Raw genomic sequence first — 22394 nt, 5'->3', positions numbered from 1 at the left:
TCTGGCACATTACTGTCTAATAACTTTTTAAACTTATATTCCATAATAAGATAAATGCAGATTTGATACATCTGTTTCCTAAATGATGTATCATTCCAGTCTTATCAGTGTCTCAGGAGTGAGTCCCGTTGTATGTTGTGAGTTTTAGCCTTTTTTGGTTTTGTTTTCTGTTTATTTGTTTGTAAAGAGGAGATTTCAGGTCACTGAGCAATGCAGTTAGCCGCACCACGGCTTATCCCAATGAAGTAGGAAGGCTATTTAGCCACTGACTTTATGGGATTGACTTACAGGGTCTCAGCTTCCTTATCTCAGGGATGTATAGCAGGAATAAATATGCTAAACACAGCTCCAGGATGTTAGTGAAGAATATGTATGCATCAGAAAGTTACCCTGTCTTTTTTGTAAAGACTGGCACAGTCTTTGTGATCCAGAGGATCACCTTCCCTTTGGGAGGTGCTGAGCTGCAGTGGTGCTCAGGGGCAGCCCCCAGGTGGGCTGTGCTACCAGCTCTGCCTCACAGAGGGGCCTTAGAGCTACCCAACTGTATTTTATGCTGTGTTCCTCAGCTTAATGTCTCTGCCATTGAACAAGCCTCTGCTTGTAACAATGTGCTGTGCTGCAGGCAAGGAGAGRGCTTAGGGATCTCCTTCTCTTTAGGAATTCACTGCTCAGCTGCAGAAGGTGTAATTCTTTATCAGAAGRTTTAATTCACACCCTACAAGGCAGCTCAAGAAAGGTGTTGAACTGAGAGCAAAATTCACCCCCTTGCATTGTGGCAGCAGGGCACAATTAGCACAGTCTTCCCTTTTCATACCCGTACAATATGAGTTCTGCACATATTGGTAGAGTAGAATGTGAGAAGCCATATGTGGCATACAGCACTKSAGGGGTAAAAATGGATGTGAAATGGATGTATGGCTTGAGAACTTTGACCCATGGCCATATGGACTAGACTTGACCCAAGATCTAGCAGTAGATTTGTGTTCAGTGTTTATAGCTKTGTATGTGCTACCAGTTTATGTGCTGAATGTCATATGTTAAACAGAATGTGAGGAGCAGGATATTAATTATGCAAATATTCAAAGTATACTGTCATTGGTGTCACATTCTGCAGCAATCCAGAATCAAGGCTTTCTGCATAGATCTCTTGAAGTGCTCTAGTACATTTTAAGTGAAAATGGCTCAGTCATCTGCTGGCTGATAATCTTAACAACTGTTGAATGATCATAACAATTTATTGTAATTTTAAGGAAAGACACCTTCATGAGATTGCTCCTTCTAAAATCTCTTTATGTTCTTATTATGATGTATCAGCTTGAATCTGCAGTATCTTGCAGACCTGACTCTGTTTGCCATATGACAGAGAGGCCGTTTCCTGTCAGTAGGCAGTGTGGGGTGTACTAAATGTAGTGTTTGTTCTGTTTGTCTGTTRGTAAATTGTCTCTGTGATGTTTGTGGTGTGCTGTTCTCGTACCATGTTGTGCTGTGTCCCTAGGGTCTGCCAGGCTTCCCCACAGTTGCTGCTCTGCACAGTAATCAGATCCTCACCGTCAAGGTTTGTGGCTGACGTGTACCTGTTCAGTCAGGTCTCTCTGTATCAGCATAAAAGTGCACATGAAAAATTGTTTTTCAATGGACCTAAGTCAACCCTCGCTGCCTTTGCATTGGTGTAACACAATCTCCTGCATCTCCTGATGCAGAGTGTGGAATCAAATCTATGACTGGGTACAGTGTTACCCCTGGAAATGCCTACATCCCCCGTGGTCTTGGTCAGTATTTTATTTTCAAATGAGTTTTTCTGTTGCTCTGCTTCCCTGAGGCATACRTGAGTGTGGAAAATGTCAGTGAACTCTATACTGGTTTCATGTAGAGTCAGATATTTGTGTAAGATATCAGAGGTTTAATCTGTACATCCAGACTTTTTCAAAGTGGATTTGCAAATTAAGCAGGAAGTAATTTGGTCAAGCTGGAACCTCAGTCCTTATTAAAATAACACCATTCTTCATGGCACAATATGCTGGTTGGAAAATCTGACTGAAAGTTGAACTGGTGCTTTGTCTCTAGAAGTTTTGCTGAAAGAACAAAGTGTAAAAATACTGATTTTTAGAGCCGGGTAATGAAAAAATAATTATCCACAAAGAATTCTCACACAGAATCTGGGGAKAAAACAGCTATGCATTTAAGTTGTTGTATATGATTTAATTCATAAGCAGTATGTCCTGTAAAACAGAGGYAATTCTTTTTCCAAAAGAAAATGCAAAGTTTCTTTCAGACCAGAAGCACCAGTTCATATTATATTAGCTATTACAAATCTAATGAATATGTCTTTATTTCTTTCTCGGGCCTTCTGATGTCTATTCTTCAATTCTCTCATCTCTGATCTTCAACCTTTGACCTCACCTGCCTGATCAGATGGTGTTTCCTAAAATCAATCATGGGTTTCTCTCTGCTGATCAGCAGCTCATTAAACGCCGCCTCATTAAGGTAGTGCTTCATCTCACTGGAGTCTGGTTCTTCTTTACATTCAGTTTACTCTTTACTGTACCTTTTTTTTCAGATGCCTTCTAATAGCAGGTTGTTCATTTGAAAATGCTTTGAAACGAAGTAACTGTTAATTATATCACCAGTTAAAAGGCCATGGGTGGCTGCGCTAAGTGATCCACGTTTGAGATGCCAGCAGCTTTCAGTGATGTGCTGGAAGTAGCTAAGGCACCAATTTTGGGTATCTTTTCTTTTTTTAGAGGGAAAGGTAATATGTCTGACAGCTCTTTTTGGTTTTTTTGGTTTTTTTTTTTTACAAATTAATCAGAAAAATGAAGAAAGTTAGCTAATTGTCACTATAAAACAGCCTCCCAAAACAGATGGAAAATTACAAACAACTTCATCAAAACCCAGCTATTTTCCATGCTTGTTTTTGAAATCTATCCATCATTCATGGGTTGGAAAATTGCTGTAAAAATCTGTATATTCTCAGATGCAACTTCCCTTTCTTGCTTCAGCTTTGTTATGATTATGCAATTCATGAAGCAAACAGATGCTTATTGAAAACAGTCACTTGCTCCGGAGAACTAGATGAGTAAAATATTTCAAGACTATCCCAAATTTTGGCATATGTGATGTGTTAAGACAAGCAGTTTAGAATCTGAGCCTTCTGCTCTGTGGCTGATGGCACCAGACAGATACAAACTGCTGGTCTTCAAGGCAAAGTGCTGTTTCCAGCATAAGCAGGGAAGAAGCCACTGGCCAGCACATGGCAGCTTCTTCCAGCCTGTCTTGCACTCTTTATGGGTGAATTGTTGTCTTTTTGTGTGGTTGATGCCTCTAAATCAAGCTTCTGACGAGTTTTTCATTTGTTTAGGGGGACCAAGGACAAGCTGGGCCCCCTGGACCTCCAGGGCCACCAGGACCCAGAGGTCCCCCGGGAGATACCGGCAAAGATGGYCCTCGTGGGATGCCTGGCTTAACGGTGAGTTGCTCTGTTGCTGCCACGGTGACCAAATTTCTCTCAAGCGTGTGCCAGCATCATTTCAAAGACGTTTTCTGAGGTAAGGTTGGCAAGTCAGAYGTGCAGAAGCTGAACCACAGGCAGATTTCATGGTGTACCTGAAGTCCCACACACAGAGGACAAGGGTATGGCAGGGCCAGAAGTAACACCAAGGTTCCTTGCCTCCCACCCCTGGCAGTTTCMCCACACATTCTGAGGTTTCTCAGTTGCTCACTGATGTTTAATAGCTGTGTGAGGAGAGTCTGCCCCCTCTCCACAAGTCTTAAATGTTTCYATTCAAAGTTCAAGATAAAGCTGAATTTGAGACCTCATAGCATGGATGGGCTTGACTTCTCACTTCTTAATGGTTTAACCTCAAAAGTCATGGAATAAAGTAATAAACTGCAAAAGATGCCCAAGCTATGGTGAAGTTTGGAGTTAGATTCTGTCTTTAAAAACTGTTTTCTTTGACTCAGTCCCCATATTTCATTAGGACAAGCGGCAGAATCCAGTATATTTTGTATTGTTTGTTTTAGGTACAGGATCCACCCCGCCCTTTTTAAACCGACTTTGTAGCAAAGTATGTGTTTGATTTTGGTTTTATATTTTCTGGCCTCCTTAATTTTTATTCATTTGAAAGAAGTATCTGTCTTTTCACTATGAATGCTACTGTGTTATCAGTGTGGAAATGGAATCACAGATGGGAGGGAGACAGGAAAACTGAAATGGCGCATGTACAGATGCACACACACCTCACATCCATGACAAGTAAAGATTATAGCCAAGAAGACACCAGCAAGATGAGGACCAGCACTGGAAACAGAAACTGGTTTCTTAAAGAAAAAGCATAGCTTGTTAATGAGGCCAGGACAGRAAGGCATAAATTTGTCCTGCAGTGCCTTTTTAGGTAAAACCAAGAAAGAAATAGCTACACTCAAGTTCTAACCCTATTCAGGTATTAACTGTCCAAATGTAGTATAGCATGATAATAGTAAGATGCTGCTAAAATTTCTTGTGAAAATTCAGCGAAGCTGGCCAGTTGAGATCTCTAGGGCTGCTGCTGTTGTTGTTTTGGTTTGGTTTTTTTACCACCTAGTGCCCTTGTAAGTTCTAGCTCAATGTTGTGAAATGACGTTAAAAATCTGTAGCTCTCATTGCAATGCTTTGCTTTGGCAACTCATTTTGCTTTGGCTACTCATTTCCTGTTAATCCTGTGGCACAGGATCCTCTGCTGGATGTCCCTTTTGTTCTTTATTGTGGTTAAATGGACTGTGGTCAGCAGAGTTGCTGCTGGTTTGATCTAGTAAGGGCAAGAGTTAGACCAGAATCCATTTCTGACTGCAGCAATAGCATTTTAGTAATTCACATACATGGGGCTGGCACAATCAGCTGGCCTTGCTGATTACAGTGTGGCTGCATGTTGTTTTGTGCTTTTTAGCAAAAGGATCATTAGTGTTTCTCCTAACAGGAGAGTAATGCATTTTATGCAATGAGGTCATTCCATTTTATAATAGTTTTGTAGTGGTTTTGACTTTAGATGGCAAGAGAGAGTTTCTTTTTATAGTTTTTAATCTGTGGCTATCTTAAGCYCTATAACATTATGGGAAATCAGTTCATAATACTGCTTTAGAATCAGATACAAACAAGCACTCGGGTAGAAACCATCCAGTTTGCTGCCCGCCCCTCGCTACTGTTCTGTATCCTCTGGTTAATGTTCCTGATCCTCAGAAGCCTTGTTCTTCCATGGCTGTCGATACACAGTGAGATAGGAGAGCTATGAAGGGGCAGTTTAGCTGAGAGGTAAGGATAGCTTTGTCTTTGAGGTAAAGACTTGCGTGGACTTTGAGCTAGTGAGCTGAAAACAGAAGCCAGACTGAGCTGTGAGTTGGGGCTACAGGAGGATGTCCTTACAGTGACCAACTGYAGACATTGCCTCTTTTGCAGGGTTGGACAAAGCGGGGCTTCTCTCCCAGCCTGTCCTTCTCAAGCAGGAAGGTTAACAATTGCCACAGCTGTAAGATGGTGTTTTGGGGCAGTGGACAGTCAGAAACCTGTGCCTTCATGGCTTCTTTCTCACAGCTCTCTTGGTGTGTTTGCACATGCTGCATTTGCTGCTGAATGCAGTGCACAGATACMCAGAGAAGCAGCTCTGATTCTTTTCAGTTGCCAACAACAACGACACCAGAACACTTCTCATCAATTTTATGACAGACTTTCTTTTATGACAATGCTGCTAAAGAATACCTTGCAGCTGTGCTGATACGATAGTGCCCTATGCTCAGTTGGGTCTTCAAGGGAGTGATATATAAACCAGACCCCTAAAATGATTGGAGCTGTGTTTTTTTTGGATGGGTACTTTTAGCCCATATTGTATGACTGGTGTGTTTTACTGTCTCTACAGACAGATAGATGTATGGATTCATATGGGAAGAAGATAGATTCTGACTTTATGTAGAGCTGTGCCCACAGAGAGAGAATACATTGAAAAATGATGGGTTACCATTTTGAAAGCCAATCCAGGTATTGAACAGCTGAGTAATTATTGCATGGCTTCAAAATACTCATGGTTTTATGGATYATGGTAATTGACAACGGTAAGTTGTGTCTGCTGATTGAGGTGATGGCACAGAGCAGTAATCTTGGKATTCAGCACATATGTGAAAATAACCTTTCTCTGTGTCCTTTAGCACCATGAGATGGAATATTATATTTTAAACCAAAGGACAGAGTCAGAACACCAATACGTAACTCTTGCCTTGAGAACTCTACCATCACATGATTGAGAAGCAGCACTCCTTAAGATGTCTGTGATTTGGACTACTGGGTTAAAAAGCAAAGAAATTATATGTTTAATGTGCAGTCAGCTGCCATACCTGTTTAGGAATGAAATTTTTAAGATACTTTATTAGTAGATAAAAAGCAGGATTCAACACATGTTGCTGAAATTATTCTCTCCTTTTTTTGTTCAAAGGGTGAGCCAGGAAAACCAGGAGAACAAGGATTGACAGTAAGTATTCTTCCAGTTTGCTAAGAAAGCGTAACATGACAGTACACCTTTTAAAATAGGAAATTCCAAAAAGCTTTATATCTSTGTATTTCTTAGCCTTCCTTTGTCACAGGCTATTTGAAGCCTTGAAGAAAACACAAGGAAGAAGATATCCTCTSTTTAAATACAGTCCCCTGTCACATAAGGCCAACTTCTTTAAGCTTGCAGAACCAGAGGGAAATAAACAGCTAAGGGCACACCAAAACAAAGRAGAACCAAGCCAGGGGTTCCCAGTTCCTGCCCTACTCTTAAGACTGTCTCGAAATTGAGTTGTTTCTACCTTGAGACCTTTGAGCAGAACAGGAACCACCTACTTGTTTTATGGGCCAAAATTCAAGCTGTCTCTGTGACGAGACAGAACCGTGAAGATACAGCACTGAAACTCTCAGTATGTTCTCCTCTTCTGAGGTTTCAGGTTTTTTTCCTCTGTGTGTGTCAAATATTTCCTGTTCATTTGGAAGTAAATTGAAGCTCCACTGGTWGTAAATCAGCTTTAGCCACAGGTTAAGGAATCATAAGTTTCTGCCTGTCACATATTCCCAGAACTGTGAAACATGCGGTGATTTTTCTCCTTTAAGATCTCCCTAAACACTCACAGTCATTTTTATTTTTATGAGAGATGACAGATTGTTGCCCGTGGCATGTGGTTTTGATTCCTTAAYGCTTCTGAGGAGGAAGATTATCAGTAATAATCCACTCAGCAATCAGTGCAAATATGATTGCTACCTGAATTTGTGAAGATTTAAACAGGTGTGATGATATTTTACCTTGACAAATTGCAAAACGTTTTCAATTGACAAAATCCAGTACCTTTTGAAAGAAAAAAACTAAGATTCTGAGACTCGGACATATCTGCTGTGATCAGGTAGTTAAAGTCCTGTGCTTTTTCATTTTGCAATAAAGGTTTATCAATTTCAGAATCAAAGCCTCCCAAAGGTTTTGGGAGATACATTTTCATGTTTTATCATGCTACTGGGCTCTTTTTTACTCTCTGGGCCTGTGAAGAATAGATGCAATGCCTAGGAAGGGAGCTTTTTTGGTTTGGTTTCTTKTATTTGGAATATTCTCCTATTCRACCTCTGGACAGAACTCAGTCAGGTTCTGCAACAGTGTCTTCTTTCTATTTAAGACCAGATCTGCAGAGTCACAGGATCCCTGAGGGCTTTTAATCCATCACATTTTAGACCCCATGTTCAGATCATTCCCATTGCTCTAATGTAACCATCTGAGTGTAAGAACTAAAAAACTGCTACTACTCTTTCTCTAAATGCAGATGTGTTTAGATAAGAAGAAAAGGTGTTTAAAAATCAAATCAGCAAGCTTGAGYTGAAGAAAGATCCCAGGTTACATGAATTTCCAGTTCCTAATGTCTGCTTGAAGAGTCAGTCAGGCAGCTTAAATGTTAGGTTGTGTATAGATCAAGCAAAGAGCATCAGAGTATCAGGGAGGTAATTAGTTTCTTTTTATTCTTCTTGGTGCTTCTGACATACTCTTTATGCCACTACAGATTTACAGATTCTCTTCCCTGTGGAAAATGTTACAATTATTCAGGTGCTGTCTGGCTGCTTCTGACAACTTCCATCACGCATTTYATGAATTTGCATATTGGAAATTCAGACACTGCTGCCTGAATAGCTGATTTTCCAACATGTATGTTGTAAAATTGCATTGCTAGAAAAAGACAGGTGGTATGTGGTGAGGAGCACAGGCCTTTTTCTGCCTGAGTTTCTTTTTGTGCATTTTTCACCTATTTCAAAGTAAAGGAAAGTGGAGATCTCTGCCCAGAGGAGCTTCTGGGTTAATTCTGCAGGAATTCTTTTGTAAGAACTTGCCTTTGTTTCTCAGCAAGAGTCTCCAGTCTGAGTTAGCTTGCTGTTTTTCTCTGCAGTGAAACTGAAACTGGGAATCCAATGAGTTCCATAAAGTAATACCAGTTCTGGTCTCTCAAAAGTCCATATTTGGAATGTTGCTGTGGTTTCCTACCTGCCCACACATCCAAGRCCCTTTCCAGTAAGGAGCAAGTACTGTGATGTATATAGTGATTCTTSCTGTGGGATGGAGGCAGGATGCAGCCAAGAGGAGCACCAAATGCTCTGAAAGAATCCTTGCAGTTTGGGTGCACAGGCTGAAAATTGTGGAAGACGAAGACTGTTTATAGCTCATAGGGTCACACTCTCTGCAGCTTTAAATCCCATGGTGCCATCCAAGTTGAGGAGAATAGCAAGCTTGACCTCTGGATTATGATAATCAGGGCAGAACATTTTTCACTTTTAAAAGCATTTTTTGCATCTGTATTTGGTAACRTGCCCTGGTATTTGTAGATGAATGTACATATTATTGATAGAGCAGGSAAACAGCATAATCTGTGAACCAACAATGGCATGGTTTGAAATTACTTAGTTTTTTATTTTCCCACAACAAGGGTAATAAATTTCTTGAAAAGTGCAAGATRTGGCAAGAGAAATAGGTAGCAGTGTTTTCCAGCTTGTTCCTCAGGATGTGCTACAAGCCTGTGACACACACTGAGGAACATGTGACCGACTGTGTGAATCCACAGGTACAGGTAACCAGGGCAACCACGAAGATGCGGCCGAAATGCAAAGAGTAGATTTATTTCCTTACCTTGCTAACAACCCTGGGTGGCTGAGACACACAGGAGTAYGGGCTCTGTTAGGCTGGGTTCATCCTAGCACACAGCAGYGSTGGGGTGGGGCTGCTSCTGGCCCCAGTGTATCAAAGGTTTYCTGCAGGAGCAGTTTATCACAAGGCTGTGCTTCTGTGATCACTCTCTGTCASAGCAGACGGCTCAAACATGTCTGTGAGAGTGTGTTCTCTCCACASAGAAATTCTGCTTCTCAAAACAGTAGACATAATAACTGGAGATGCCCACACCAAAAATCTTAGTCTTTAGCTGSAGGGTCACTTTGAGTGAAATTATTCYCTCCTTGYCAAATTTGGTGKGTTTAACCATTTCTTCCCAGCAYCTGCTCAAGCARTGTGTGCCYTGATTTAMAGAAAGTTGAAATTATTTTAATGCKTTTGGAATYCWGGGAACATTTATGTTCTCCTTTCCTCAAAATAGGAAATCCAGTGACTCTAGTGAAAAGATGGCAATTTGTTTCAACTGAGAATCTGCTGCCATGTTTTTCTTCATATTTAATGAAGTTCTTTCCTAGTAAATAAGAAGAAAATAATGTTTCAGGGTGTTGTTGTAAGGGAGTAATGACCTTTCTCCTTCTCAGGCAGGAGAGGTTTGCTTGGACCATATACAGACAATAACAGTGTTTGAGTTCTCTGACATGAATTCTGCTTTGGCGCAAGAGAGTTCAAGACAAGGAATGGCCTTTCTTTTTCTCATTTTCTAGTGTAAAAAAGGAGTGGTTTATAGCATGGTGGTGAGACAATTTAGGATGTGGAGATTTAGTTGTTTCTTGCAGGAGTCTCTCATTCTCTGTTTAAAATCATTCCAGGCTGTCTGAGCGCCTGTGTGCTTCTTTTGCTCATCCATCCTTGGGGTTGAGATGTTTGGGAGACCAAGGGATTTTTTTGGTTCCTTATGTTGCTGTGTCAGGAAGAATGTGTTTTCTCTTTGACCCAAGAAATTTTGATTTCTTTTTAGGTGAGGTGGGGTTTAAGTTATAAAGCCGTGACTGCATGCATCTTTAATGTTAGAAGAGAATGGAAGAGTGACGAGTTAGTGTCTGGTTTCCATGGCACTTGAAAGCCCTGCAGAGGTAGTTTCTTCAAGAGTTGAAGGTATCATTCCTCTGTGCAGAAAGGATTAAGAGAATTCAGAGCGAGGCCAAGCAGTGGGGTGACCAAAKGGATTAAGTTTTGAAATATTATGTGAAACTAGGAAAAGGTATGCTACTCAAGAGAGAAGGGCAGTAGTTTCTGTAGCTTTTCAACCTTTTTACTTGAAGTTGTGTTCTGTTTCTCATAATTCATCCTGCTTTCCATGCCTTTTGTCTGCAGTTCTTGGTGATAAGGACTCTTAAATACCATACAAGAGTTTTTCCAGTTTATCTTCTCGCTTTCAGAGTGAATAATAGATGGATTTGTGATTCTTTTCTACCCWAGAGTTAGGATTTCTTCAGACTATTCATGAGAACTTAGAGTCAGTRATGGAAAATATTAAAGGCTGACACAGATAAATACAGATAAATCTGTATTTTCAGATTCATAAACTGAAGTGGTATAGAAGGTGTGCATGGGATATTTTGTTCCTAATTTCCATGTGGGAGGTTWATTTTGTTATCTTATGAGTAAAGTATTTTAAACTAGTTCATATTCATAAAAATTTGGAATATTAAAATCTGCTATGTTTTAGCTYCTTTTTTCAGAACTAAATTTAAGCATGTTCAGTGTACAAATCAACCACTTCTTGTCAGTGAAAGAAAACGACTATRTATTATTTTCTTCCCCTAAATTGGCTTTAAAGACAGATAAGTAATTTTGCAGATGTTTTACATGACTAGAGCACTTCAGAATGACCAGAGAACTCAGGTAAAGGTGTCTTTTTGCAAAAGAAATCTATACTATAATGATTAACCCAAATGCGAAATCCCTCTGCTTTAAGACACTGTGTTTTCCAAAGTAGTACATTTGTGCTAATGCAGACTTGCTGGGCTTGTGTTCAAGAAAATAAAACGTAATGTTRCTGCTTTTACAGGTTATTCAGAAAAAGGAAGATGTTCTTCCAAAGGATATAGCCGTATTTATGACAGATGGTAGAAAAGTGTAACCTTGCAGTTAAGTCTGCAAAATGTCACATCTTTAAAATTAATTATTTTTCATCTTAGGTTAAAATGAACTCACAGGGACCAGGCAGGATTGTCTGGGAAGTGCTGCTGGTTTCAATTCAGCCTTTCAGGCCAGTGGTCCAGACCAATTTCTCAGCTGCTATGAATCTTCATAGCCCCTCTGGGAAGCTACTAATTGTGAYTTTGTTTTCAATGGCCAGAGTTCTGTAGGCGCCTTCTTTGTTTTATTCTGGTAGCATGTTCATAGTAAATTTTATAAGGTGTTGTTCTTAAGCTGTTTAGCTGCAAAAGTTTATGAGAAGTAGCAGATGAAATGGAAATTCTCAGCCTGTGCCTTTCACAGCAACTATGCTTTGTTTTTTACCAGTACAATTGCATGAGGCTTAACTTGCCAGAGATCTCAGGAAAAACAGTCAGAATTCTGTAATCTCTGCACTTCAATGCTAAATCTCTGCACAACAATGGCTAAAAGAATGAAGATAAGAAACTCTTCTTGAGCACTAATTAATAGTTATTGCAGCTCTTTTCATTAATTAAAATAGAGAGCGTGGGAGGGGGTCACTGTTTTATAAGAGGTTATGAGAGGTTTCTCATCATAGTTAACCTGTTTTCTTGGCTGATCATTCTWGTATCGAGGTGATTCCTCAACACTAAAACATTGAACATTTCAATACGAGCATTCTGGAAACTGTCATCTTCATGAAACACTCCTCAACCATGCACRTACATATTTTCAGCATTTTTCACAAAGGAAACGGGATCCAAACACAGGATCTGCTGAAATGCTGGTGACTGCTTTGTATGAAACCTGCGCTTCCTCTTCATGTATATTTGCTAGTTCAGGTTTCCATTTTCAGTTCTTCATGCCATTAGACTGGTAAGAAATTGATTTGTGGGACTAAGAAAGGGATCATCCCCCTGTGCTCCGCTCTGGTGAGGCTGCACCTCGAGTGCTATGTCCAGTTCTGTACCCTCACTACAAGAAAGACACTGAGGGGCTGGGGAAGGGTCCAGGGAAGGGCAGTGGAGGTGGGGAAGGGTCTGGAGCACAAGTCTTATGAGGAGCARCTGAAGGAGCTGGGATTGTTTCACCTGGAGAAGAGGAGGCTCACGAGGGACCATCTCATTGTCTGTGGCTGCCTGAAAGGAGGTTGGAGCCAGGAGGGATTGGACCTCTTCTCCCAAATAAGGAGTGAGAAAAAAGTAACAGGAGGAAAGTGCCTCAAGTTGCATTGGTGGAGGTTTAGATTGACTGTTAGGAAAAATCTCTTCATGGAAWGAGTTGCCAAGCATTGGACCAGGTTGCCCAAGGAAGTGGTTAAATCACCAGCTCTGGAGTTATTTAGAAGGTGCATAGATGTGGCTCTCWGGGACATGGTTTAGTGGTGGACTTGGCAGTGTTAGGTTAACAGTTGGGCTCAATGATCTTAAGCATATTTTCCAATCTTAATGATTTCATGATTCTATTCTAAGTGTTTAATGATTCTTACAGGTGGCAAAGGGGAAATATCTGTTCTCAGGAACAGTCTTGGAACTTCTTTTGTTTCATACACATGTAGACACAATACTTCCCAGAGGCCTTCTGGTTACAAAGGGCTTTTACTTTCATAGAAGGTATGGAAGTAAAAAAAAATTCTTTCGGTTGTTTTTTTATTCTTGGTTGTTGGGGTTTTTTTCTGTTTGCTTTGGAATAAGAGAGTTTTTGTGTGACAGTGTGTTGCACCATTGTGACCTATTTTTCTGTATGACTTATTCAGTATATTGAAACATTCATGTTTTCATTATATTTTTGTTAGGCATTTTCATTTGGTGTTTGTGCTCATTGTCCATGAACTCTGACACCTTGTAAAACAGATCATTATTCTGCCCCAGACCTGCAAATTGAAATTGCCCCAACTTTTTTATTTCATACATTTCTTCAAACATTAAGCAACCACGTTCCTAGAAAATGAACACAAAAGATACCTTGAGAGGATTGCTAATGTATTGCACCCTGAATTTCTCTCTTTCTTTGAAACTGCAGCTTTAACCTTTACAGGACAGAATTTTCTTRTTTTGCAGTTTGCTAAAACACAGGGAACATATTAAGCATAAAAAGAAAATAGAATTGTAACATTAGAAATGAGGTGCAGTAAGAATGCTGGACCCCAAATTCATTTCTAACTACATTTAGGTAGATCTTTTCCATTTGTTTTGGGGTTTGGGTTTTTTGGGGGCGTTTTCTTTTTTGCTTGTTTGTAGGGGTTTTTGTTAGTTTTTGGTGTGTTTTATTTTGTGTTTTGTTTTTTGGTTTTTGTGTTTTGTATTCTGAACAGTTCTTGTTAAGGGCCAAATGGAATGTCCAGCTTCATTCAGTCTTCATTCAGCTTCATGTAATGCAAAGACTTGACGTGCCACAGTCTCTGGAGGTCTGGTTGATTTCCAARATCAGTGATGGAAGAATGGCATTCATAGTGGAAATACTTTACCTTTTAAAAACACAATTGCATAGAAAACTTTTATCTACATTTGTTTATCTTTAGTTACCCACTTTTCCAAGTGTTTAAGTATTATCAAATAATTGTCCATTTCCAGAGAAACACGAAGAGCAGTTGAATTTCTTTGGAGCAACTCATTTTATTTTTCTGTCCCCCTACTGTGGAGTTATTTGAATGAGAATTTAATTCAGTGAAGCCCTGCACTTGTTTTTTTTTTTTATTTTTAAATTCTTTCATTTTCTTCCTTTTCTCCCAGATTTTATTTACTTACTTATTTCTGTCTCTCCATAGTTGTTCTGTGCCTTGCTCAGAGATTGTAGGTAACTCTRTAAAAATAGGCACAGTTCTGGAGTGTTCTACAGGTTTGTTGTTGGTTTTTTTTTGTTTTTTTTTGTTTTTTTGAAGTAGTTTTCTGTTAGTACCTTAATTTCACGTTTTCTGTTAAGTGGCTGCTGGCAGGCTTATGTGGGGGAGGGATGAGAGCTGTCAGTGGATGAGCTGTTAAGTTTCCAGTGGCTTTGAGCTTCTTTCCTAATGTTAGGGAGCAGTGCTKTAAAGAAAAATCTTTTCTATTCAGRWATAATTTTTWGTCYGAACATTCTAAGGATGAGAACCAYTTGTTGTCCTCTGTATATTGTGAAACATAGCAATTTAGGTAAGCTTTTATTTGAAATTGGTTTTCTGATTCAATACCATACCATTTCTGAAGGTAGCTGTACTTGTTGAGAACTGTTCTTGTCATCAAGTGGCTCAATGGATGTGAAAGGATGACTTCCAATCTGAGTAAAGGCTTAAGTACCAGAAAAGAAAACTTTAAATTGCGTAAGATATTTATTTATATGTATCTGCTGCTTCTTTTCTCTGAWTGATTCATTTTAAAGGCACCATAAGAGCAAGGCCATGATACTATATAAATATTTTCGTATTCAATAACTCATCTGGAGAAGCTGGAATAATGTCAGGGATGAGAGGGAAGTTCTGGGAAAAAAATCTTCCCTGCAGTGTCTTGAATTGTATCCATCCCACAGGCTGACAGCTGCAAGCAGCAGGCAGAAAGTCCTCAACAGAGAGCACATTTAACAGGTTGCTTTGGGGGATGATATTAGAGTGAATTACCATTTTACCTGCATGCAGTAGTATTGTTAAGGGCTCCCAAATGGTAATTTAATACAGCTGGAGGGCTTTAGAAGGTTGTGTTAGCTTCTTAAGTAGTTAGAAACTGAGGGGGCAATATCCATCCGTTGGACATAAAAGTTGCTGGTGTGAGCTGTGGAGGTGATCTTCAGTTGTTCTGTATTCAGCTTGGGCTACTGATGGAGGGATTCTTCCTAAGACCTGAAATAACCCCAAAATGCACCAGATTAGTATGCAGCAGGTCAGCAGACAGCTGATGCCCGGTATAGAGAGATTTGAAGCTTCTTTTGGTAACATTGATGTAGGGAAAGCACTAGTTTGAGCATTAATTTAYTGGAGTTTTTAAGATGCTAGACAAACCTGTGTTTTTCTCACAGAAGAAGAGAAGGATGGTGCAGGCACTCGGAGAAAAGGAAAAACACTGTTTGTGGACTTGTTGTATTTGTGGTTCCTCACTCTCATGCAATTACTGAAAAGAAGACTTGATTTAAACTGCAATTTTTGTGAAACATGGTGAGCTGGGGGCATTTTTCTCCATCTAAAAAAGCAGATGCTGACTATATTCACTGCTCTGATCATCACCAATGCTGAGTTCTTAGGTACTTCTCCTTTCTTTTGAAGACAACAGAGTAAAATTGCCACCCTCGAACCCACAGGTGGGTTTCCTTTGGCAGAATCTGTCTCTACAGTCTAAAGGAGATGTTCACAATATGTCTCTCCTGTTAAGACAGACAGGCAAAAGTTTGAAGAAGCAACATTGATCTAKGCTTCTGCAAGGTTTGATGCTGAACTTCAGATATATGAATCCACATTTAAAAGTGCAAGACTTTAATCCACATCAGTGGATACAGCACCCAGAATTACCATCAGTGGAGCTTTTTCTTGTTAGCAGTTTAAAGYTGAGTTGCGGAAATGTTCCAACAASCCCTGCATCTACCAACAGTGGAATATTCWGCCTAACTTCACATGAATTTGAGAATAAAATCAGCATCACATTTTGAAGCAGCAATCTGAATAATTGCAATTCTGGTATCAATCAGTTCTTCTTTTATTTTTTTTCTCACATCAGAAGGATTTGGATTCTGCAGTTTTTGTGTTTTGAACCCTCCTGGACTCAGAATTCCCCTTGCTTGATACAGCACCAGCACCCMCAGTTTGCACCAGTGCCCATAGTAGGAACCTGGGGACAAAGGTGCACAGAACTGGGGTGGACATGGTCTAGCTGTTACCAAGACAGACTACCAAAATGTCAAAGACATGTTTGATTGATCTACTTTTTGTCTGTTTCCCCTCCACTGAGGCCACCTGAGTGCTTCAGAGTCACCAAATGAGAAATGTGTCCTGTTAACATCAGGGAGACTTTGACTCCTCCATGACATTAAGAGGTTAAGCTTTCCTGGATTCAGACATCTCTTCCTGCCTTCTCAGGTCATGGGAGCAAAATGGTCATTCTTTGCTTACCAAGAGCATCCTTAGCTGTTTCTGAAGTTCATGATTTTTCTCTTAACCTGCAAATGATGGCATACATGACAAATTGGATGTAATGCAGTCATGTGTGCTGGTATATAGAAGGTGAGGAGATTGTGAGGTTCATGCTTCTCTCTGTCTTAAAAATACTTGTTTGCATAAACCTTGTTTTTATGCTGCCAAACATAAATTAAATTACTACTGTGGACATGCAACTGTCTGTTAGCTGATAGAGAGAAAAACCACAGTCATCTTAATGCTGAGAGATTTGTCAGTATTAGAAGAAACAGATGGCTTGGAAGAGAAAAGATTAGAAGAGGGAAAATTTGAGTATTCTAGTTAGTAGTTAGATCAGTTCCAAAAGCAAAGAGAAAGGATTCATTGTGCATTTTGAGCATAAAATTTTCCTTRATTTATAAAACATCAGCTGGTTTCAGTCCAGTATCAGAGTGCTTACACAATAAGACAGTCTTCGTTAGTCATTTCAGTTTAAATTGGCTGGAGTTTTGATGTTAATTGAATTGTTTTCCCTTTKCAGGGACCTCAGGGGCCTCCAGGACAAAAGGTATAGTATAAACAACAATACTGTGAAAGTGATTATTCCTCCTGGTGCCAAATTGCAAGCAGAAAAGGTGAATGGAATAAGCTACTGTACACTGTATTGAATCAATTAACTTAGGTTCTGAATTTTGTTTTTGTGAAATGCAGCCATATAATGTGAGACACAAGATTTCTCATTTCCCCTGTCACAGGAAGTTCAAGCAATGCAGAGCAGACTGTTTTCAATCTGTCTGCTTAACTTGCAGGTGAAAAGGTCGCTATAATTTTCTCATTCAATACACTGGTGCGATTAGGAAACCAAAGTTAAAACRTTGTGAGAGGTGGGGAGATAAAGTTTGGGGAGATAAAGTTTCTGACTGAATGCATGTCCTTACTCGAGTAGATCAGTGCCATATGAGTCARGAATTGACCAGCAGAAACAAAGGACGAAGGTGTTGCTGATAAATAGGACTTGGTTGGTGGTGTTCAGGTGGTCTGCTATGTCCTCCTGTTCCTGTAACCTGAGACCTGAYTTCCTGGGAATGCCTTCAGCATTATTTACACTCATTAAAGCTGACTGCCTCAGTTTGATTGAGTGAATTGAGGATTTATGGAATTACRTCATTAAAACAGCCCTCAAAATGTCAGCAGTAACAGCTAGTGAGTGGAACTTATCCAGCATCTGACCCACATACCACCAAAGCAAGTAATTTTCTAGATGATTTTGAAAGATTTAAAAGCTGTATGAAAGATATTTAATATAACAGCTTTAATTTATATAAAGGAAGAAAAAAGAGAAAGGAATAAGTGATATTGACATATGTGAGAAGGATGCCTGTTTTTCTTCTGAGATAGTGTTCTTCAGAGTGAAGATTTGCATCTGTTAAAATGAAACTTTTTTAACAAAGAAAGAAAAACCTGTGATACATAAAAACATAATCCCAGAGTATACAAATTATGGAATTTTGGCAGCTGTGAGCTTTACAGAGTTTGCAGGCCGAAGGACTACCCTTTGAGTTTGGCAATGCAGGAATGTGTTCACTCAAGCCCCTTTGCAGTGGCTAAAAGCCATGACCATGTGTCCAGCAAAAAGAAACAACAAGGATGCCGAAGTGGAAGCTTTGGGAGAAAGYGAAGAACATTCTGGGTCGTGGAGATAGGCTGGAATGCAGTGTAGTATTTCTTACTATGGATGGATTTTGAGACCCTCATGAGTTACTTCTTTTTCCTGTTTCACAGGATTTCCAAACGCTATTCATTKACAAATGTGCATCCATTTTGGGTGCATTTCCTTTGGGTGTTGGTGACCTTTGACTAAAACCATTTCTGGTGACACCTCTAATGAAAATAGAAGGGGAAATGCCATGAATCAGTTCTTTCAGTTTCCTTGTTGAGCAGAGCCATCTTTATAAAATAAGAGAATGCTGTGTAAGCAGATGAAGTTTTCCTGCTTTTCTCATGGGTCATGTTTTCACTGAACTTCCATATCAAGTTGCACAASGTCCTTCAAAAAATTGTCCATCACATAGAATCTTACAGTAGGAGAGCTTTGTAAACAAGATCCCTCCAATGTTATAAGTCAATGTCAATATTTTGTTTTCCTTCTGTGCCCCTTGTGTTTGGCCTGTACTGACTTTTTATTTTTGAAGCAATATTGCTGCAATTTAGAAGTGTATCTGTAATTTGCACTGTTAGGCTGAAGCGCTGCAGATTATCTCTTAAAAGGCTTGAGATGGATTGGTGCTACAAGTTATTGAGCTCGAATGATCCCTCTAGAAGCACTAATAGTTTTGTTTAGGTGCTCTGTTTGATTGCGTGGGATCAGTCTCAAAATTGAGAGGATTGAGTGGAATAGCATTTTAATTCTTACATTTCTAGTGAAGCATCCACAACATTACAAAACATGAGCTTGAAGCTTATTTCTGGAGAAGGCCATATAGTCATGGGAATAATGTCTAATTAGTACAAAATCTCAACTGAAAGGAGAGCTCAGCTTGGATAAAAATGAGTTTTTGAAAAATTTATTGCAGCTACAATAAGCAAGTATTCACCATTATTTCTCAGTACTGTATTATGAGATGAAAGGTTTCATGACCTGTTTAATTTGCTAAGCACTGGCGTCTGTTTCCCTCCAGGGTTCTGTCGGGGTGCCTGGTGTTCCAGGGAGAGATGGACAAGTGGTGAGTTCTCTGACTTTGTCAGCACTGCCTTTATTTACGGAGTGGCTTAAAACAATTTCACTCTTGTTCACATGAGCAATATGCAACCTTACATCCAGAGCTGTGGATTCAAATTGGCATCGTGGAAAAGACTGTATGATGTGCTTTGTGCTCTGAAATGTTTTTATAGCTTTACCTGAACAAGCAGCAAATGTAATTAATTAAGCTGAAAGTCTGCTGTTCAGATTTGATGATGACCAATAGGTTCTAAACAGAAATGCATGTTAATAGTGTGTTATTTTAGTCAACATGTTTACAAACAAAGGGTTTTTTACTTTTTCTTAACTCAGTCTCATGATGCAAACACTGATGTTGGTATTGGGTATCGATACGGTGCCAATACATTGTTAATACAACCTATAAATAAAGAAATAAAAAGGAGATGGAAACACAGCTGTAGAATAGTATGAAATTGAATTTTGGGGATGAAAACACAGAGAAAAAAAATAAAACAGAAATATTCTTGAATACAACCAGGAGGAAATGCAAATTCAGGGAAGTCACTGTCACCTCTTAGTAAAGTCATAGTTCAGAACAGCCCTCCATAAGGAGAGGTCCCAGTGAAGCAGCAGGGCTATATTACAGCATTGCTAAGGTTTCTCGGCAAATCTGGGTGATGAAGTTTAAATAGTATCCCTCCCTGACTGTAAACAGAATTATCCATCTGTTGTTCTCACAAGCACTAACATTCCTAGTGAACTTCAAAAGCACTGGCAAGGGATGCCAAAAGGAAAATGTGTGATATATATGTTCACCACAGTTAATCAGCAATAGATGGTAGTGTATAAGGATTGTATTAGACAATCCTCTCTTCTGCTTTCCTCACCAAGAACCCGATGAATAAAAGTTTTAAGATGGTTCAAATAATATACTTTCAGTTCTTCTTTCCTAAAAAACATAAAAAAGGATGCAGTTTCTAATAGCATAATATACAGTATTTTGGAAATGGTTATAAGAAATTATCTGATAATTATTTATTTAACTTTACTGACAGTGGTAGGAATTTATTTTTAAGGTATTCAGAGTATTACAACTAATGTAAAATAACAAAATAAAAAATACTTGAAATTAACTGGATRTATATCACACAAGAATTTATAAGAAAATAATGTGAAACAAATTTGCATTCAGTCCTCAGATTTTTTCCTTCATATTTTATACCCGCATTCAGTTGCAAAATGAATCGTAGGTAGACTGCTTCCCAACTCAGATGCTGTTGCTGTATTTAATTCAACTAATTTTTGTGGCCTAAGTATGACTGAAATGCCAGTGAAAATGCACTTCGTAGGATATCTGGGTATGTGGGAGTATGTAAGAAGACTGGGTGGGGAGAAGTTGCAAACCACATTGAATAGAATAGAACTGATGATTCATATTTTATTCAAGAACTTTTTTAATAGCAGTCACACAACTCCAGTCAAAAATACTCACTCAGATAAGCACAAAAAATTGATAATAATGAAATGTGTCAAATGTGGGATTAATGTTTCATTTTGGGAGACAAGGAATTCTTTTAAGCTCTATGGCAAGGTTGTTGCATGTCTATTTTTAGGATGTCACATAAACTTCCCTGCAATCATGTTTCAGGGGACATAAAGGAAGTATGTAATTGAACATTATGGGAAGATGCAAACTCATCTTTAAATGTTGATTACTAATTTTAAATTGTGCTTTAAAAACGACTCCAACATTTTCAATTTACGCGTTTCCATTTATTTGATTTACTTCAATATCCGTATCATTTGTAACTTCAAGGACATTTTTAAAATGTTACCACTTTATTGAAGATGTCAGTGTATTTTAAGTGTAGCGGGACTGCTTTACTTTTGACCTTTAAGAAAAAAAACTGATTTACTAAAGTAAAAACATAGGTAACATGACAAAAGTCACACAGATAAAAATTAAGTGCTGTTGCATTCTTTAGTTTGATTTCTCAACTCTTGGTTGAAATTAACTAGAAAGCACTTCGTTATTTGCAGAAAATATGCTATTTTCATACAATACTGGGCAGATGAAAGTTGAATGTTGCTATTTCTTTGAATACATAGATAAAAAAATCTGCTTGGAAATAGTGGTAGAAATGAAGTTAAACAGAAGCTGTGTTTGTCTAAAGTTAGAAAGTATAGTGCAGCCTAGGACTCCCATGTTGATATTTTGCTACCAAAATTCTTCCTATTTCTATGGAAAAACAGATTCGCAGTGCAGTGTGACACAAAAGATATTGTTGCATGAGGACCAGAGTGGTGATTTTAAGAGTTGGGCTGCACTGTGAACCAGCTGCTGGCATTCCTGGCTTTACTCATTCAGATTCACGTTGATTTGCAGAGTAGTTGAATTCAACTTGCGTGTGTGATACAAGTCATCCCTTTTTTAGAAGTTACATTGATAAAAAACTTTACAAAAGCCTTACCGTCCCAGTTGTCTTTTAGTCAGTGAGTTTGCTCCATAAACAGCAGCATGTGCAATGCACTRAGGTCCAAGTTAGTATTTTTAATTTGTTTAAAAGGCAGTGAGTGTCAAGCACATGCTTAAAATTAAGTGTGTGAGTGCTTTTCTCATCTGGACAATGAAATATTTTTCAGCCAGTGAATGTCAGCCTCCTTAAGCAGTTGAACCAAACATAGTTAGGTCATCTCCATTTTCTACATGTCTATGTAATTTTCCTTTTTCTTTCCTTTCACCTCTTCTTTAATTGAAATAGTGGGTTATGGGAGACGATTGACAAGTCTGACCMATAGGTCTGGGAATGAGATCATAAATTCTGAGTGCATTTAGAACAGTTTTCTAATCCCATAACATATGAACCACTTCTCTTAGACAAGCTCTAGATATTAGAGTAAGTGTAATTTTACACGACCCACATGTTTTTGCAGGACTGTCTGTTAACTAGTAGATTTTTCTTGTATTCAGAGTAGCAAAATCACTGCCATAAAACCTTCACACATTTTTTTTTGTTTTAGGCCAAACCCAGTGAAACATTTCAGGTAGTCTTGCATGGRCATTTACAGTCTTCATTTGTTCCTACATTTGATAAACTAAGGCAAGTTTATCTTGAGAAAAGTAATTGGAAAGGAGCTGCTTAATAATACCTGCAGCTGGAGAGAGTGTTGTACCTGGGATGGACCAAAACCTGCTGAGATAACAAGGAGAGTCATTCTGAGTGCTCCTTTTCSTTTGCAGGCTGTAGTGCAATTCGCAGGTCGCTTTCTATCACGATGCAATGGCAGAAGGTCCTTRGGCACTCTCAGAGTACAAAAAAGCATT

The 22394-nt window shown here is 39.0% G+C and overlaps 1 protein-coding gene across 1 annotated transcript in view; it reads left to right on the top strand.

Annotated features, from left to right (window-relative positions):
* Nucleotides 1-22394, top strand: part of COL25A1 (collagen type XXV alpha 1 chain) — a 285675-nt gene that overhangs the window by 201210 nt on the left and 62071 nt on the right. Inside the window, exons 8-12 of the mRNA XM_057370712.1 lie at nt 2413-2484; nt 3359-3466; nt 6456-6491; nt 16910-16936; nt 19047-19091. Of these exons, the coding sequence (XP_057226695.1) occupies nt 2413-2484; nt 3359-3466; nt 6456-6491; nt 16910-16936; nt 19047-19091 (288 nt within the window). The remainder of the gene's footprint in view (nt 1-2412; nt 2485-3358; nt 3467-6455; nt 6492-16909; nt 16937-19046; nt 19092-22394) is intronic.

The sequence above is a fragment of the Malurus melanocephalus genome, unplaced genomic scaffold, assembly GCF_030028575.1.
Source record: "Malurus melanocephalus ecotype Western Australia unplaced genomic scaffold, MMel_1.1 scaffold_131, whole genome shotgun sequence".
Taxonomy (NCBI): domain Eukaryota; kingdom Metazoa; phylum Chordata; class Aves; order Passeriformes; family Maluridae; genus Malurus; species Malurus melanocephalus.
Note: the sequence above shows the minus strand (reverse complement) of the source record. Positions and strands in the feature narration are given on the sequence as shown.